The following is a 17,694-nucleotide window of genomic DNA, read 5'->3' on the forward strand; positions in this document are numbered from 1 at the left end:
TGTCACTGTTGGTGGGGACAATAAAAGACTTTAAAAGACAGGTCTTAAAAAAGGTAGGCAGCGGACCACACCACTATGAGGCATATGAGGGCAGAGGTAACTGTCTGTGTACCAAAGACTAGACACTCACTACCAACAGTGGTTACATTTAATTGTTTTGATCAAAAATTATAGGGACAATTCAGAAGTCGCAGGATATTGGTAGGGACATGCCTTTGAATTAAAAAAAAAAGTACTGTAGTTCTTTGTTTTTTTTTTATAATTCCCCACTCACTCTATCTCTTCTGAAATGAGATTCAGAAGGAATATCCTATTGATTGATTTGGTCTAATATTGATTAATTACTTAATTTTGATATGGCTATTTAATATAGATAGCCTGCATCATGACAGGGCATGTAGCCTATACAATTTCATACTTCACATATTCATTGAATAAATCTACACCAAAAAAAACAACTAAGGCTGGATGAAAACACATGGTCTGTTGTTCACCTTTTGGACAGGTATGATGTAGGAGGATGTGGAGTACATCATAGTAGGCCTACTGAGTGTGTTTTGCCCTTTGAAGTGATTTTAGGGGTATTTGCTAAACTCTGAAATAATGTATTAGCCCATTAGAAATTACTATTAATACAAAGATGCTGATTTGGAAACCCCTCCATCTGCTGTTGTGCTCCTCTACAGAAGAGAGAGTAAGAAAGACCTGCATCCACCTGAACCCGTTTCTGTAGCCTGTATACTTTATATTAGGACTGCATGATTATCATATTATTAAATATATCATAGCCCAATTCTTGATATTATAATTGTGATTGTAATTTTGATTTATTAGAGCTGCTTCTGTGCTAATTTAATTTATTGGATGTGGACACAAATCACCCACTGGCAGCACAGATTATTGAAATAATTTAGTTTCAAGTCCTTATTTGTTACTGACAAAGCATAAAATATCAGTGACACATATTACTGATAACAATCCCCTGGTGAGTCATAAGATGATTTATGACCTCCTGTTCGCTATGTTCATCTAAATATAGGAGATTATTCACTAAAACCCAAGAGAGAAAAGGGGACCTGATTAAATGTGAGATATCTGTAAGCTTCCCGCTTGCAACTGCATGGAGAGAGAGAGAGCGGGAGAGAGAGGATGGAGAAGGGGAAAGGGAGGGGGCAATTTAACACCAAGGGAAAAGTTGATTGGACAACAAAAACCACAGTGTTATGACAGTAAGGGAGAGATGGGAAGAGAGGAAGAGAGAGCAGTGTGTAGATATATAGAGTAGCCTAAAGGTTAATTGGGCAGGTGAACAGGTCAGGAACACGAGAAGTAAGCGACTGGCTGCGAGAAAATTTGATCCGCGGACAGCTTGGAAACTCAAGCATCAGTCGGCGCATCCCCTCCGGTGTATATAAGACCGAGCCAGCTGTCACATAGCACCACAAAGCCTTATCTGCTGCTGATTTGGACTTGGACGGAGAGGAAACCGAGCCAACAGCGGTGAGTCCTACAGCTTCACGGGGAGAATACAGGTGTTGGCCAGGTGTGCTTTACCTGCCTGCTCTGTGAAGCTTGGAGGGAAGCGGAGCAAGCAGTTTTTTTTTGTTGTTGTTGTTGCAGTTTTTGACATGCTTTGCTTTGAATTCTTTGTGAGTCTACAGAAGTATTTTTTCCGAAGGGTTAAGCCATTAATGACTTGGTAAAAGATGTTCTAGGCCAATAATAGGATTTGTTTTCAGCTCACCAGAAACGCAAACCAGTGCTGTAAGCTATTCTTTTAAGATGATTAATAACGTAAAATATAAAAACACTACTGCGATGGACTGGCCACCTTTCCAGGGTGTACCCCGCCTCTCGCCCAATGTAAACCTGGATTGGCTCCAGCCCCCCCGCCACCCTGTACGCAGGATAAGCGGTTGACGATGCATGGATGGATAAAAACACTATAAAAATATGACATAGGCTAATATTTGAACTCCTCAGGCTTTAAGGGACTTTACTAAAATGATTAGGGGGGTGCAGGGGGTGCAGAAAAGTTAGGTAGGATTTCTAATTTTCGCTCAAGGGAAGAGAGTCTTTATTTATTTGTTTGGATGCTTTAACTTTTACTGATAACAGATTTATCATGTTTTCATACATTCTGGAAATGGTGCTTCAGCAGGTTCACTCATTCAGTGGCTGAAATTGGCTCTGACATTTAGTTATTCCTTTTCCAAAATGGAGTGGATGTATTTTCACTACTTATTTTATATTTAATATAAAAATATATTAATAAAACTGTGGAGGGTTTTGCTTTTTGATAAAATAAAATATAAGCTTCACCCCCCTCCCCCTTCCCAACCCAGTACCTTTTGTACAGTCCCTAAGTGCCAATCAACAAGAGTAATTGAGAGGCTGCCAAAAGAGGTTGTAAAAGGCACATCAGGCATTGATATCATAGCTTAATTCTTATGAATTAATGAAACAGAATACATGAAAACACTTATGCAACAAGCAGTATAGTTTCTGAAATTTTTCAAAATTACAATGCAATATTAAATTGTTTTTCCCTGACAACTAAAATTTGCCAAATAAATCACAACTGGAGTTTTGATGGGGTCATAATCCACAAAAAATTAATCCAGCATGACACAAAAATGGACCAGGAGTAAATCACAAGGCCTGAAGTAGTTGAAGGAAGTGTGTGACTGAGAGAGAGAGAGAATAATTTACAGAGCTTTTCTTTGACCCTACAGGACCAACATGTCACTCACCTCCATCCTTTCAGCTGAGGCCATTGAAAATGCTGTCAAGGACTGCCAAGGTAGCATCTCCGCAGACACACACACACACACACACACACACACACACACACACACACACACAAACAAACAAGCCCCTATTCATTTAAATGCCAGCAGAATATGCTGAATACATGACTCATTTAACCATGGATTCAGTATTGTGATAATACCTTCACAGGACCAATAGCTGTATCTTTAACTAACTAAATTCACACACCTAATTATGTTCAAATTCACAATAATCCGGATTTTCACTTCATTACAAATGGTGCATAATCTTCCCTGTGGCGGCATTATTTTCATTGTTGTACAATATCCTCTAACCTTAAGCCATCTCCAGCTTTAACTGTATGAAATCTGCATTGGAAAAGGTTTTTAATTTTGTCTGTTTTAGTTGAGGCATGTGTCTACTGAACTTAAAAGATAAAAACAGGGGTGGAAAATCTCCCAACTGCGCAGAAGCTTCATGCTGTTTTAATCTCTTCTGTTCTTCTTTTTAAAAATCTATGTTGGTTACTGTATGTGTGTGTTATGTGTTTCCAGCTCCGGACTCATTCTGCTACAAAAAGTTCTTCCAGCTGTGTGGCCTGTCCTCAAAGACGCCCAAGGAAATCCAAGATGTCTTCCAGATCCTCGATGAGGACAACAGCGGCTTCATCGAGGAGTCTGAGCTCAAGTGTGTGAAACAGTGATAGATAGTTAGAATGTATGATCTGGAGTCACTGGAACAGTTGATGATGAACCTTAACACCTCCCTGGATACTGATCAGTATCTTATGTGTTCAGGTTCCTCACCCATAACCTTTGATATCTTCTCCCTTGTGTGCACCATTATCCTAACAGATTATTCTTATGTACTTTGATTTACTGTGAATACAGTAATGCACTTGAAACAATCGCATTTCTTCCTTCCTGCAAAAACACAAATAACATAATATATATAACATCATTTTCATATAAAATATTTGTAGTGAGTTTCAGAGCTATGTATACAGTTTGTGTGTATGTGTGTGTGTCTGACAGGGAGAGATTTAGTACAGTGGTATTATTGGGATGGCACCATTAAGCCCTCTCCGAATAATCCACTATGGGCAAAGTGTTATTATTGCGTTTGTGTTATATAATTCACCTTTGTGTTATTGTGTGGCAACAGCTGAGGGTCAACTCCAACCGTGCAATTTAGGAATTGGTGTGTTTTTAAATGTGTGACTGCATGCATCAGTCACCTAACCATAACAGCAAATGTTTGTGTGTGTGTGTGTGTGTGTGTGTGTGTGTGTGTGTGTGTGTGTGTGTGTGTGTGTGCATGTATAGGTACTTCCTGCAGCGGTTTGTCCCCGGGGCGCGGACATTGACTGAGGCAGAAACCAAGAGCTTCATCTCAGCAGCTGATGATGACAGTGATGGCAGAATTGGAGTAGAGGGTATCTGATTACTCAGATTGTATTTTTACAAACTCACGATGCATGCAGAAATTGTCTCATTGGCTGGACTAAATGTCAGTAGCCAGCCAGCTAACTTTATGCAGCTTAGGGCACTTTCAGTTCACTGAAAAAAATGCATTCTAGCTGTTTTAAGTTATTAGCCAGACCATTGGGTTGGTATTTGTGCTTTTGTATCTGCTCATCAAGGTTTCTACCTTGATTTCTACCTGCAGAGCAAAAGTAAAACCCAGTTTGTAGCCGTACTGTAGCACCCAGGTTCAAATGTGAGGAACTGCATGTGAGTTCTGTAGAAAAGCAAGCATGTTTGCTCAGTTAAAATCATGTTGCTATGAAGCTTTTCTCTTCAGACACTGTTGTGCTTTGTTTTGGCCATTGAGTTTTAACGCACCCAACATTCTTTACACAGCTAGTCTTTTGTTAAACAAAAATGGATTCTTTACTTACAGAAAACAGAGGACTGACTATAGCAATAACAGGCAAACTTAAACATGTCTAACCATAAAATCTCAAACAGGCATCAGTTGACAAATTATTTGCATTAGTATTGCTCTTTATGTTGAGTTCAAGTACGTGTACATCCATGAGGGCAGATTAAGTTTTGTGCTAATGTCTGTGAACTGATTTAATCATCTTTTAGATTCATGCATATCGGCCATCTTACATAAAAGGACAAAGGATTGTGTTTCTTTTTTATTTTCTCGTGGTCGGTCAATTAAAGGTTTAGAGTTGATCCCAGTGTCAATCATGCAAGTATCACTTCTGCATAAGGCTGAAAGGAGCTTGATTCTAGGATGTTGACTGGAAGGCAAAGGCAGCGGTGTGTGTTTACAATCACATTCAGTGTTATTTCTTGCAGATGATTCATGGCCATTTCAACATGATTTCCCCCCCTAGAATTCCAGATGATGGTCCTGTCCTGAGGTTTACAGATGAAAAGATCTCAAGTCTTCAGGTCTTCAGACCTCTCCTGACCTCTGGAGGCTCCTGATCCCATCTTCCATTCCCAGTGATTTCTTTTGTTTTCTACTAAATTCTCTGTGTGCTAAGTGTTTTTAAATGACAATTTGTCCATTTAAAGACTTAACAGACCTTTACTTTGTCTTTTCCATTGTGTTGGTCCTTGTTTTTCTTTTCTATGCACACCTCACCTCTGACAATCAATGAGATGAATAAAAATGTAAAACATTGGTCGCCTCCTTGTGCATATATTTCCTTAACAAATAAACAAATGCTATAAAAATGAATCCCCATATTTTATATTGCAGCAAAAAAAATGATTTGTGTATGACAATAAAGCACAAGAGTACTGTATAAATACTAGCTGATTCCTCAAGAGTATAAACCACATGAATGAGAGCAGGTAATAAAAGTACCACAGGGTTATTTAACAGTGTTGCCTGAATATGACATAGCCAATGAAATGTTTTATTGCAAAATGTTGTATATTGTTTTTTTCCCCACTTGGAATTCATCATGCAATATTTGATTTTACCTGAAAGTACAACAATTTTATAAATAATGATGTCTATCATATTTTAATATAATAATAATAATAATTATTAATAATAATAATACAAACAAAATCCTCACTTCACTGGACGCATACAAAAAAAGATCATATTTAGAGACAAACATCGGTGCAGACAATGTTAATGACAATGTAGCTCATGACCATACAGTAGTGTATTATTCAGAGATCATCAACTAAAATGTTTACCATCAATTTGAATTTAGAATTTGTTTAGTCTGTTTATATATTTGTTATATTTGTTTAGAAAGATATAAAATATAAAACATAAAGGGGATTGATGTGAAGGTAAATGGGTGGTATTATTCATACAAAAGACTAAATGTGGAGATTATAATAACAAATGACCAGGGCTTTCCAAAAATATATATAGTAGCAAATACAATTGACTTCCTATTGTCAGTGTCACTGTTTAACAAATACATCCAAACAGCAGTGTGCCATCGTTTGCAGATGGTCATCAAACGCCAGACCAAAGAAGTGTTAAGATGAAGTATGTGGGGGATTTGTTGAAATGTCTTTCTTAATCATAATCTCTTGTGTATAATGAGGACTAAACCTCTATCTTGTATCTTAAGAAACAGACTGACACCCAATAAAGCTTAAACCAAATATTGTTGTGTGAACCCACAGGTTATTCATCAGTCCATGCTCCCTGAATGGACTGGGAACCTTTATGAGGCTGGAAATCGACTCTACCCGAACAGTCGAACTTGTAGCACCGCGCTGTCAAAAGCAGGAAGTTAAGAATGTGAAGTATAATGCTGCATCTCCTCTCATTGATCTCATTTCTTCATTCTTTATTTTTATTCACGCAATCTATCACCACAAGCAGCTCAAAGTGAAGGATTTATGCACTGTAAGGTGAGTGTTTCCGTCGTGTTACTGTCACGGTTCACTGAGTTTTTCCCCGCCTGATCTCTGCAAACAGAAACTCCACTGCTGCTAGCAGAGCCAGCTAGCTGCTCAGACTGGCTTAACGTTAGCTGAGCGCTGGTTTGGGAACAGTTCATGTGAGGTAGTTGTACTTGTTAACTTAGAAACACACAGGCACACAGTGTTTAATAAATTAAGTCATAATTTGAAAAAGCAGCTAGCTAGTGTGTGTCCGGGTTTTAGCTCAGCTCTCAGAGGCTTCACCGGTTGAACGACAGCAGCTACGTTGCTAAATTTACAGTAACTTAGCATATGTGAAATGTTAAACAATGGCAGTGACAGCATGCAATACATGTAGCAAACAAACCTACCTCCTAGATGTAGAGCTGACAATGACCGTTATTCAGTTAACTGAAGTAAAAACAAACATACAGAACTTTTTTTGCTTAACTTGAAAGTTAAAATGCTAACGTTAACTTACAGTTAAAACCTCGGTAACCTCCATAAAATGTGATTGTTATGGTTACCTGACACTGTAGTAAGTTGTTGAAGTGTATTTAGCTTTTGGTACCATGGTACATTTTACTGCCAACAGTTTCCAGTTATGTACACCTAAGTTAGCTAAAACTACTGCAGTCTAACACAACAGCCTGCAATAAGAACTGCTGCCTTCATGAAGCTTATAATGTCCAGTTGTTGTTGAAACTCGCCATAGTTTGTAATGCAGGTGAGTTGTACCAGCACTCTTCCACTAACGTTACATTTATATGAATTAATGTAGTATTAGAAACATTTGTCAGTATCTGCAGTAGTTGTATATGGGTGCTCTAAATTAACTGGTAAATGTGTCTACAATCACTGACCACTTTATTAGGTACACCTGTTCAATTGCTTGTTAACACAAATAGCTCATCAGCCAATCACATGACAGCAACTCAAGCAATGTGATTTTAAGTGAGAAAATATTGAGTGAGCGGCAGTTCGTGTGGACCAATATGCCTTACTGATGTCAGAGTGCCGTGGAGAATGGACAGACAGGTTGAAGATGACAGAAAAGCAACAGTAACTCAAATAACCACTCGTTACAACCAAGGTATGCAGAATACTATCTCCATACGCACAACACGTGGAACCTTGAAGCAGATGGGCAACAGCAGCAGAACAGTACACTGAGGCTACAATTTTCAGAGGCTCACCAAAATTGGACAATATAAGATTAGAAAAACGTTGCCTGGTTTGATGAGTCTCGATTTCAGCTGCAACATTCAGATGGTAGGATCAGAAATTGGCGTAAACAACATGAAAGCATGGATCAGGTTCAGGCTGTGGGTGGTGGTGTAATGGTGTGGGGGATATTTTCTTGGCACACTTTGGGCACCATAGTACCAACTGAGCATGTCCATCCCTTTATGACCACAGTGTACCCAGCTTCTGATGGCTACTTCCAGCTGGATAATGCACCCTGTCACAAAGCTCAAATCATCTCAAACTAGTTTCTTGAAGATGACAGTCACCAGATCTCAATCCAGTAAAGCACCTTTGGGATGTGGTGGAACGGGAGCATCGCATCATGGATGCGCAGCCGACAAATCTGCAGCAACTGCGTGATGCTATCATGTCAATATGGACTAAAGTCTCTTAGGAGTGTTTCCAACACCTTGTTGAAAGTATGCCATGATGAATTAAGGCAGTTCTGAAGGCAACCCAGTACTAGCAAGGTGTACCTTTTTTATAAAGTGGCCAGTGCTCTGCTCGTGGTATTTGCCCATACCAGTAATGTGAGGTCTGTATAGCTTGCTGCAGCTGCATGGAATTATTTTTATGTTATATAACATGAGGCCAGGGGTTCATGTGGCACTAAAAGGCCCAACATGACTGAATGAATGCAACTACATTTCGACATTAACAAGGAAACTGGATTGGTCACATCACTGGCAGAACTTGATCCACCTAATAAGGTCAGTCTTGGGGAACATACTGATCTGGCAATTCAGACTGGTGCCTCCCTAATATAAATGCTGTACTTCCAACTTTTTCCCGACGCACATCAACTGTACTCGGTGTGTGTGAACGCTCCAGATAGAAGAATATCTAGATTTGTCATACTACAGTATTTGATGTGCTTGTCTTCATTCTGCAGGCACACGGCATGCTAACCAAACTGCCTTTGGAGCAAAGGCAATCCAGACACAGGTCACACTAATGCTGATGATTAGGTAAAGCATACTTGTTTGTGACGATGCAAAGCTGACATTGATGTAACCTGGGGGAAATCTAGAGGTCTTTCAGCTTTTATCTGTGAGCTTTCTCTTTGTGTTTGTTTCAGTCCCAGAATGGCATCAGGAATGCAAGAGAAACAGTACACACCATCTCTCCTCAATTTTTTCATTTACAACCCTACATTTGGACCACGGGAAGGAGAGGTGAGGTTGATTCCCAGATGAAGAAATGCTAAGCTTTTTGTTTAACAAGATTTTAATAGTGTGATTGCATTACTTATTCAATGTGGGGTTATTGTTTGTTTTTTTTTCCAGGAAGAGAAGAAGATTTTGTTTTACCACCCAAGTGATGTGGAGAAGAATGAGAAGATCCGAAACGTGGGCCTTTGTGAAGCCATTGTACAGTTCACCAGGTAAAGAGTTCAGTACTGTAATTAAAACAGAAGCAGAGTATAACTACAGCAGTATTTGTCCCATAAAATTTTGTTTTAGTGTATTTTGCCTTTTGGCATCTTTCTAAGGCATGAAGACAGTAAATTCATGGCTTAGTTTGATTAGCTGTGTTAAAGCAAACCAACAGAAAAGTGTAATTTCCCTAAACCTGAAGCGTAACAGAATAGGGAAATGTTGCAATAAGTCGCAAAATACACACTGATTCATATCTAATGGGGCTGATCATCTTGTTTGGCTGTGTCTCCTTTCTTTCTTCTGTCTTCCAGGACGTTCTGTCCAACAAAACCAGCAAAATCCCTGCACACACAGAAGAACCGGCAGTTTTTCTTTGAGCCTGAGGACAATTTCTGGATAGTCATGGTATCTTAAAGGCTTACATGCACATTACCTGTTCATTATTTTGCTGTGTTTGTCTAGCTTTGTTGACATTCTTTGGAATGTAATTTTAGCTTCACCGCTCTGATCCGGGATTTTTACCCGCTGTTTGTATTTCTAATTCTCAGGTGGTTCGAAATCCAATGATCGAGAAACCAAACAAAGATGGTAAACCTCCCACAATAGAATATCAGGAAGAGGAAATGCTTGTGAGTACTGAGATATACTCATCAACATCTGTATTTCTTTCATTGAATATTCAGTCAGTTTAAAGTTTTACATACCATGCTTTCTTGCCTCTATAGGACACTGTGTATGGTGCAGTGGTAAGGCAATGCTACAGTATGTACAAGGTATGTTTTAGAATATATCATGCTTTTATCAACTTTCTTATGCATGTGTAAAGTGAACATATTTTACTGCATTAGGGGCTTATTCCGCTTCTTCTAAGAGACATAACATTTCATTCCTACAGTACCTCAAACTGCCAATAAAAGGAACAGTGTAATAGTGATTATTTTCCTTGTACTGTAGCTATTCAATGGCACGTTTGGCAGAGCGATGGAAGCCGGCGGAGTGGAGCTGCTCATTCAGAAGCTTGAAAAGTTCTTCTACAGGGTAAAAAGCTTTCCACATCGGTGCAGAAAATCTTTCGTTGCTAGGTCCGCAGTCATATCATACATTTTATTTATTTATTTATTTTTTTTTTTCTATCTAGATGTCTATCTTGTATTGACTTTGCATTGACAGCAGGATTCATACTAATTCAATAATAGTGTAGTATAGAAATTCAGTCGAGCCTGAAGGTCAATGTTTGCACTGCATTTGTTTCTGTGTAAATACTCATGTTGCTATAGGGAACGCAGTTGGAAAGAAAGTCTGCGGTAATGCCTGACTTCTTAATAATGACCTGCTTACATAAACTGTCTTTGCCTCATGTTGCAGTCACCTTGCTGGAACGACAAACACTTATGCAAAAGTATAAAAAATTAATTTCTAATTAGGGAACACCCTTCTTCAGTTAACACGGGCTTCCCTCTCCAGCATGTAACCCAAAGACAAACAGAAAGAGAGAGCTTGTGGTGTGCGTATCAGAGGTTGAATGTCAGTGATGTAAGCGTCTCTATAGCTTTGAAGAGTTTCTTATTCCTCTGTCTTTATTGCGCTGTAAGCAAGCACTTGTATGCGGGTAAACTAACCCCTTTCTCCTTTTCCTTCTCCTGTGTCTCTGGGCTTTCTCCTGTTATTTTCACCGTGTGTTCATCCTGGGTGTCTCCAGTATCTGCAGACGCTCCACTTGCAGTCCTGCGACCTGCTGGATGTATTTGGAGGCATCAGCTTCTTCCCACTGGACAAGATGACCTACCTAAAGATCCAGTCCTTTGTCAACAGAGTGGAGGAGAGCCTGAGTCTGATCAAATACACAGCTTTCCTGTATAACGACCAGCTTATCTGGTACAGACTGCACACTTGTTGAAACTTTGCTGCCCCTAAAATCCACTTGTGGGTCTCTAATTTTATGTGTTAATGTACAGCCTCTAGTGGGCATAAAATATTACAAGCCTACACATCAAGGCATGCTGGGTAAACAGACGTGGCTTTAACACCGAGCCTGTGATGATGATGTGCTCCCTGACATGTCGGTGTGTAAGCACACGGGATTACATGATTGCCAATGACTTGAGAGCAGTTTGATCTCTCATTGTGAACTGTCAATGGACCAACAGAGAAGAGCTGTTTAATTATTGTCCAAATTAAGTAGTAATACTCTGGAGTACTCGTTGTAGTGCATTCACAAACACTGCTGAACAGTAATTACCACCAGGAGACACATTGTTTTCACATTCAGTCCATAATGCATAGCGCATTGACAGCACACTGAAAAGTGCCGTGCACAGCCGTTCATTTTGGTTTTGCATTTGGCAGTGTTTATTGACTGTTGCATGGTGTGAAGGTGTAATTTTGTCCCTGTGGTTGTGTCTGCAGGAGCGGACTGGAGCAAGATGACATGAGGATCCTTTACAAGTACCTGACCACCTCGCTGTTCCCCAGACACTCTGAACCAGAGGTCAGGAAGTGGGAGCGCACAAGGGGCCAATAAAATGAATAGTAATAATTAAGGAAGTCTAGTCAAGTCTGGGATCAAAAATATGGAGGATGTAATGAAAGAAACAAAGGAGTGTGTGCTCTCACTACTGTGCTTCTCCCTTATGACATACAGAATAAGAATGCAATGTGATATAAACAGTTTAAAGCATAAATGACTACTTGCCTGAATATGACCTGTGAATATTACTTTCAAAGCCATGTCTCTCACTTTCCCTCTCTTCTCCCCTTAGTTGGCTGGCAGGGACTCTCCTCTGAGGCCTGAGGTTGCAGGGAACCTGTTGCACTATGGGAGGTAAGTCCCTGATGCCCTGTAACTATGTACCTGTGTATCCAGGTACGGAATCAAAACAATAGTTGACTGACAATGATGAGCTTTGCAGTCAAGCAAATTATAGAAGGAAGTAACTCCCTTGGCTAACGCTTTGTGCAGGGGTAGAGTATTGCTGCAGCCTCGGGAATAAAAGCCACTTTCCATTCACTTTAGATGTACATATGTAACTACAGAACGTTTGCTCAAGTGACTTGTGTCTGCATGTTGCTTGAAGTGACTAGTTTCTGAAGGGGAAGCGGAGCTGCTGCAGTAGTGCCAGTCTGATTCCTGGGGACCTGTCAAGGCACAGGAAACACAGCTTTACAACTCTAACTGGATGACACACTATAATATAAAGAATGTTTAATGAAGGCTAGAAAAAGAATTACAAATAGGTTCAATTTAAAATAGAAATGATTACAGATGCACTTGGAGATCCGCTCAGGCAGAGCGGCACAACGTAGACGCATGTGACACAAAGACATGCCTTCCAGTGCAAATGGTTCCACTTATTATTAAGTGGCATCCTTGGAATCCAGTGCATCAACAAACAGCACAATGAGTCCTTTGTTCAGTTTGTGGTGTTACCACAAATCGGTCACAAATGAGGGGTGAGCAGCTTCTGATCTGTTTTGGAACTGAGGGAATTAATTAATTAATCTATATTAGTTATTTTATGATTAATGTGCTAATTACCTGATTTGGTTTGGTTCAGTCCTTCCAACACTGCGGACCTGTTTTGGTAACCACCTGACCTTTCCTCTAGTGCCACCATCAGGCCAAACCTTCCCACTTGTGCAACGCTTCGATCTATTGCATGGTTTCATAAAAAATAATAAAGAGCCTCCCATGAGGATAAAATAAAGTTATTTTTTACTTCAAACTTAAATGATAATAAAATGAATATCTTTGAAGTTTTGGATTGTTGTTCAAACTAAATAAGACATTTGAACACAGCAGCTATTTTCTTTTTTTTTAAAGATCAAACAATCAAGTAATTGAGAAAATAATTGGCAGATGATTGAAAGTAATGGTTATTTGCAGCCCCAGATGAATTTGATTACCACTCTCAGCCCTCACAGCCATGCTCTCCCCTGGTCTCTCCAGGTATTTGACAGGACCCATCAATCTTAAAGATCCAGAGGCCAAAATCCGATTTCCAAAAATATTTGTTAGTGCAGAGGATGGCTATGAGGAACTGCATCTTATTGTTTATAAGGTAAGTTGGAGTAAATATTTTCTGCTATTTCGTGTCGGTCTACCGATTTCCTCACTCATTCATACACATAAAGGGGTTTTGTAATTTTCGGATGATTTTTATAATCTGACTGGGGGATTTGTTATGAACAGTAGATTTAGGATGAAATATTCCACTGCTCTATCAAACGATATGGTTTTTTTGGGATTAGACAGCTGAGTTTTAAAATGATGAAGTACATCGCCACGGTGCTTATCATCACATTAATGTAATTTCTAACCTGTCTGACCTTGATTCTGCATTTAACCTGCACTGATCTGCTCCTCTCCAGGCGATGAGCGCTGCAGCTTGTTTTATGATCAGTGGTGAGTGTGCACCCAGTCACTCAAATAATGCTGTTAACTATAATTTCCCTTTTCCTGTTTCCTCCATATAAAGCTCTATTTTCTTATTTTCTATTATTTTGCTCATATAAAGCTAAAATATTCAAGCTCATGTCCCGTACCGGCTGACTTTCTTCTCTTTTCAGCCTCTGTGGAGCTGACGAGGGACTTCTGTGAACAGTTGGATGGCCTGGTGGGCCCTCAGCTCACTTTGCTGGCGTCTGACATATGTGAACAGTTCACCATTAACCGCAGGATATCAGGGTCAGTTGAGAATCCTCCGCTCTCCTAATTAAAAACTCACGACCACGTGAAGATGACTTGTTTTTGTTTTCGGCCATGCTAACTGGTGATGATCAGATTTTGCCAAAATATTTCTATCTTAAAGATGCTGTCTTTCAGTTCTCAGTGCTTTAAAATTGGTGTGTGTCATTCACCTGATAACACAAGACAAGATTTTAAGGCTTGAATATGATGAATTGAAGGATCCCACTGATGACCTTGCAGTGTAAGGCGTACTGCATACTGTGCTACAGTGTCAACAGGGCACTTGACGTAAAATGAGGCGTGACTACTTTACAGCTAGCATACTGTAATTGCGTGACAAAGAAGGCATGTGATTGGACAAAATTTCAGCCTCATTTCACACTTCCAATTTTTAGCCCTGTGTTTAGTTAATTTTCAGGGGATAACCCCTTAAACTCAGAGCTAGGCCAGCAAGCCTTAGGCTAAAGTCTGAGTTAGCACACTTGGAATGTACCATCTTTGTGAAAGCTTTCTTAGCCCTGGGGCTAAATGGAGTGTGGAAAAACCTAATAGACTGACCAAAAGATCAAACCTTTAATTGATTTTTATTTTTTATTTTTTAAATCAACAGATTCATTGATTTATAAAATAATTGTTAGTTGCAGCCTTACTGTGGATTACTCGATCTTTCACTCATCCATTCCAGAACAATATATTATCATGAGTTAGAGAGAGTGTAACGTAAGAGCAAGAGAAGATATCAGTGATATTCATCATTTGAACTCTGTGTCATCTTATCAGATAAACATTTATTTCCATAGTGGTTTAGCGCAATAAGTCCTTGGTGATTACAGCAGCCGTGTCGTTATCAGTTTGCAGTCAATCCTTTGTATTAACTCTTCCTCTCCGACAGCGATACATGAGACTGTTAATACCACTGGATATCATCAGGGCACTACTTATGGGTAACTCGAGCAGCGTAATTTTAAAGACTGGCATCCTGACCCGCTGTCCTTTAACCCTAGCACTTAGCTTTAGATACGTCCTCGCCTGTAATCCAAGACTGTACTCCCTGGCCTGGACAATTTGATGGGCTCCTCTTTTAATCACCCTAGTGAAGAATCCACTGAATAAATAATGCCGTACCAAACTCGTCAGCTGGCATTCAGCATTCTGTGACACGATTTGTCCTGTTGGAACTGTAAATAATTAGATGCAGCATAGATAAAGATCAGCTGTATGACCTGTTTGAATACATACACACACACACACACACCCCTTCCAGAGATGCAATTACAGTACAATGGAGTAGGTTTAATTAATATGTACGGCTTGTTTTTAGGTGATTGTGATCATTCAAACTGATTTGGCCTACTGTATCTTTTATTCATGATGTGTGTTTACAGTACGGCCAGCCCCACAGAGACCCGAACTCTAACTTGACATTGTTGGTCTCTTATTGATTTATATAGGGGCCACAGCTCCAGCTTCAGTGGTAAAACACAGAAGCAGCTTGTGTCTTTCCTTCAGATCTGGACAAAATTATGCTTGTAACTTCTTGTCTTTGTTCACAAGTAATGTAAAACAACTTTAAAGGATTAGCGGTCCCCAAAGTAACTGAAGTTGTTTGTTACTTTCTGTTTAATCATCTTCGGCTGTGTCTTTTCTTCAATTCTGTGTCCATTCAGGCCAGACAAGGAGCCACAGTTTAAGTTCATCTACTTCAACCACATGAACCTGGCGGAGAAGAGCACCATCCACATGAGGAAGACTGCCAGTGTTTGCCTCACCTCTGTCCACCCTGACCTCATGAAGATCCTGGGAGACATCAACTGTGACTTTGCCAGGTACAGCAGAGAACGCTGGCTTTGTAAAAGTAAAGCTGTATTCATCTTTCCCAAATGCCTCCAGACTTTTGTTTAGGAATTTATATAGTTAAGGAAGCTTCAGCTTTCACGTCAACGTCAGTGAAGGGGCAATGCCATGAAGAGATTAAAACTACGTTCAGCTGTTGCTCATTTATATACATAGCTTTCACTATCTTTCAAAGCTGCCATGAGAGTGAAGTCATGTGAAAGTTCCATTTTCAGTCTGTGGCATATACAGTGGCATCGATATTCATAGCGTTTATTCCAGGATCAATATCAGTTCCTCTTTTTGTGCAGATGTCTTGTTATTTTACCTTGTCTGCACACTCAAATTTAACCACATTGTTTAATTAAATATCTTTTATGAAATTTCATGTGGGTGTTGTGGTCTATGTAAGTAAATACATAATCTTAGAAGTACAGTTGCCATCAAATACAAAGACCCTGCTGTAAATGTGATAGTTGCCCATAATGTCTTCCTATCCGTCTCGCAGGGTTGATGAAGATGAAGAAATCATCGTAAAGGCTATGACAGATTATTGGGTAGTCGGCAAGAAGTCAGACCAGAGAGAACTGTATGTGATCCTGAATCAGAAGAACGCCAATCTGATCGAAGTAAACGGTATGTAAATCTGTGTCATTACAGTCACAATAGACAATCTGCCTTAACGCTTAATCTCTACTTTGTCCTTAATGCCCTTTTGTCTTTTCACCGCTACAGAGGAGGTTAAGAGGCTTTGTGCGACGCAGTTCAACAATATTTTCTTCTTAGACTGATGCAGCGGACAGACTGTTTCACCACACTAAAAGCTGTCAGTGTTGCAGGGTATCATGACAGCAAGCAGCGTAATGCAATAATTGCATTGTAAAATAAGGAAAAAAATAATAAAAAGCTCTCTCACCAAGTTTTTTTTATTTAACCTATAAAAATTTTAATTTAAGTGTAAATCCAGATTTTTACTGTACATGTACTTTATTTCCCTTGATGTTCTTTGTATATACTTTGGATTTTGTTGACTGTTCATTTTTGATTTCTTTCACATTACAATTTGTTCATGCATTTTAGGTTATGAACACATCATGACAAATTCTCTGATTAATTTAAACTGACGTGCAAAGAAAAGATTAAACCAGGTCCCTTTGATGATCTGTGATAGTTTTAAAATAAGATCATCATGTCAAAAGTATCGTGGTTTGTAAACAACTGCGCTAATTAAATAAATAGAGAAATAATTTTACTTAGTGTACGAATGTCTTTTGTTGTGGTTGTTGAAGCTTTGGAGAAGTTTAATATGTTGTCACGAGGTGCGTCTCTCTCTGTGGCAGTTGTTAGTAGAGAGCATTTATGAAATAGTAGGAAAGCCTCTATTTACATGTAGCATTACTTGTTGACTAATTTTATGCCTTCTCTTGTTATGGTCTGTTTTTGAGGCAATTATGCATTTTTTAAATGCTTCATTGGAATAATTTCGGCATCCAAAATAGGTCTTTTGGTGACTGAAAAAGGACTGTATATAATGTGTGGGACGCTGTGTGGCCTCAGCCAAAAGAAGTAATTAAGGATTAACCTTAAATGTTTTGAACTGGGGGCCCTGGAACAAATTGGTTTATAGATATTTACTGTTTTGATTGAATAATTTTGTGGGGGCCCAGAATTCTAACAGCACCACTCTGCTTCTTCTGTGTTTTTATGATGGATGATCTTTCAATAATAGTAATTCAGTAACATTACAGAGCAAATTGAACAGGCCAAAGAATTTACATTTGTACAGTATGCCTTCCCCTTTTACAGAGTAAATTATAGACAGAAAGAACTGACTATGTATAGTGGCGGGGAAAAGTATGTGAAGCTTTTGGAATTACCTGGATTTCTGCATAAATTGTTTTTTGTTTTTTTTTGT

General features: G+C 39.2%; 2 protein-coding genes across 2 annotated transcripts; both read left to right on the forward strand.

Annotated features, from left to right (window-relative positions):
* The first annotated feature begins 1,277 nt into the window (after positions 1–1,277).
* On the forward strand, positions 1,278–5,363 carry pvalb9 (parvalbumin 9). Its single transcript, XM_046069304.1, has 5 exons — positions 1,278–1,500; positions 2,736–2,803; positions 3,327–3,459; positions 4,098–4,207; positions 5,123–5,363. Exons 2-5 carry the CDS (start codon positions 2,743–2,745, stop codon positions 5,146–5,148), a joined length of 330 nt encoding a protein of 109 aa, XP_045925260.1. The 5' UTR covers positions 1,278–1,500; positions 2,736–2,742; the 3' UTR covers positions 5,149–5,363.
* A 1,098-nt stretch (positions 5,364–6,461) lies between these two features.
* Positions 6,462–17,031, forward strand: ccz1 (CCZ1 homolog, vacuolar protein trafficking and biogenesis associated). Its single transcript, XM_046069303.1, has 17 exons — positions 6,462–6,620; positions 8,773–8,848; positions 8,959–9,055; positions 9,167–9,264; positions 9,571–9,664; positions 9,808–9,888; positions 9,985–10,032; positions 10,214–10,297; positions 10,959–11,134; positions 11,666–11,747; positions 12,019–12,080; positions 13,206–13,317; positions 13,628–13,661; positions 13,826–13,943; positions 15,614–15,772; positions 16,288–16,415; positions 16,515–17,031. The coding sequence occupies exons 2-17, from the start codon at positions 8,835–8,837 to the stop codon at positions 16,568–16,570; spliced, it is 1,443 nt and encodes a 480-aa protein (XP_045925259.1). The 5' UTR covers positions 6,462–6,620; positions 8,773–8,834; the 3' UTR covers positions 16,571–17,031.
* The last annotated feature ends 663 nt before the right edge of the window (positions 17,032–17,694 follow it).

Source organism: Micropterus dolomieu, linkage group LG14 (assembly GCF_021292245.1).
Source record: "Micropterus dolomieu isolate WLL.071019.BEF.003 ecotype Adirondacks linkage group LG14, ASM2129224v1, whole genome shotgun sequence".
NCBI lineage: Eukaryota > Metazoa > Chordata > Actinopteri > Centrarchiformes > Centrarchidae > Micropterus > Micropterus dolomieu.

Bases quoted from the DNA above. Each gene is read 5' to 3' on its own strand.
- ccz1 (XM_046069303.1), top strand. The intron at 13,662-13,825 runs GTGAGTGTGCAC...TTCTCTTTTCAG, and splicing joins AGCTTGTTTTATGATCAGTG to CCTCTGTGGAGCTGACGAGG. The intron at 16,416-16,514 runs GTATGTAAATCT...TCACCGCTACAG, and splicing joins CAATCTGATCGAAGTAAACG to AGGAGGTTAAGAGGCTTTGT.
- pvalb9 (XM_046069304.1), top strand. From the start codon at position 2,743: ATGTCACTCACCTCCATCCTTTCAGCTGAGGCCATTGAAAATGCTGTC. The intron at 2,804-3,326 runs GTAGCATCTCCG...ATGTGTTTCCAG, and splicing joins TGCTGTCAAGGACTGCCAAG to CTCCGGACTCATTCTGCTAC. The intron at 4,208-5,122 runs GTATCTGATTAC...TTCCCCCCCTAG, and splicing joins TGGCAGAATTGGAGTAGAGG to AATTCCAGATGATGGTCCTG.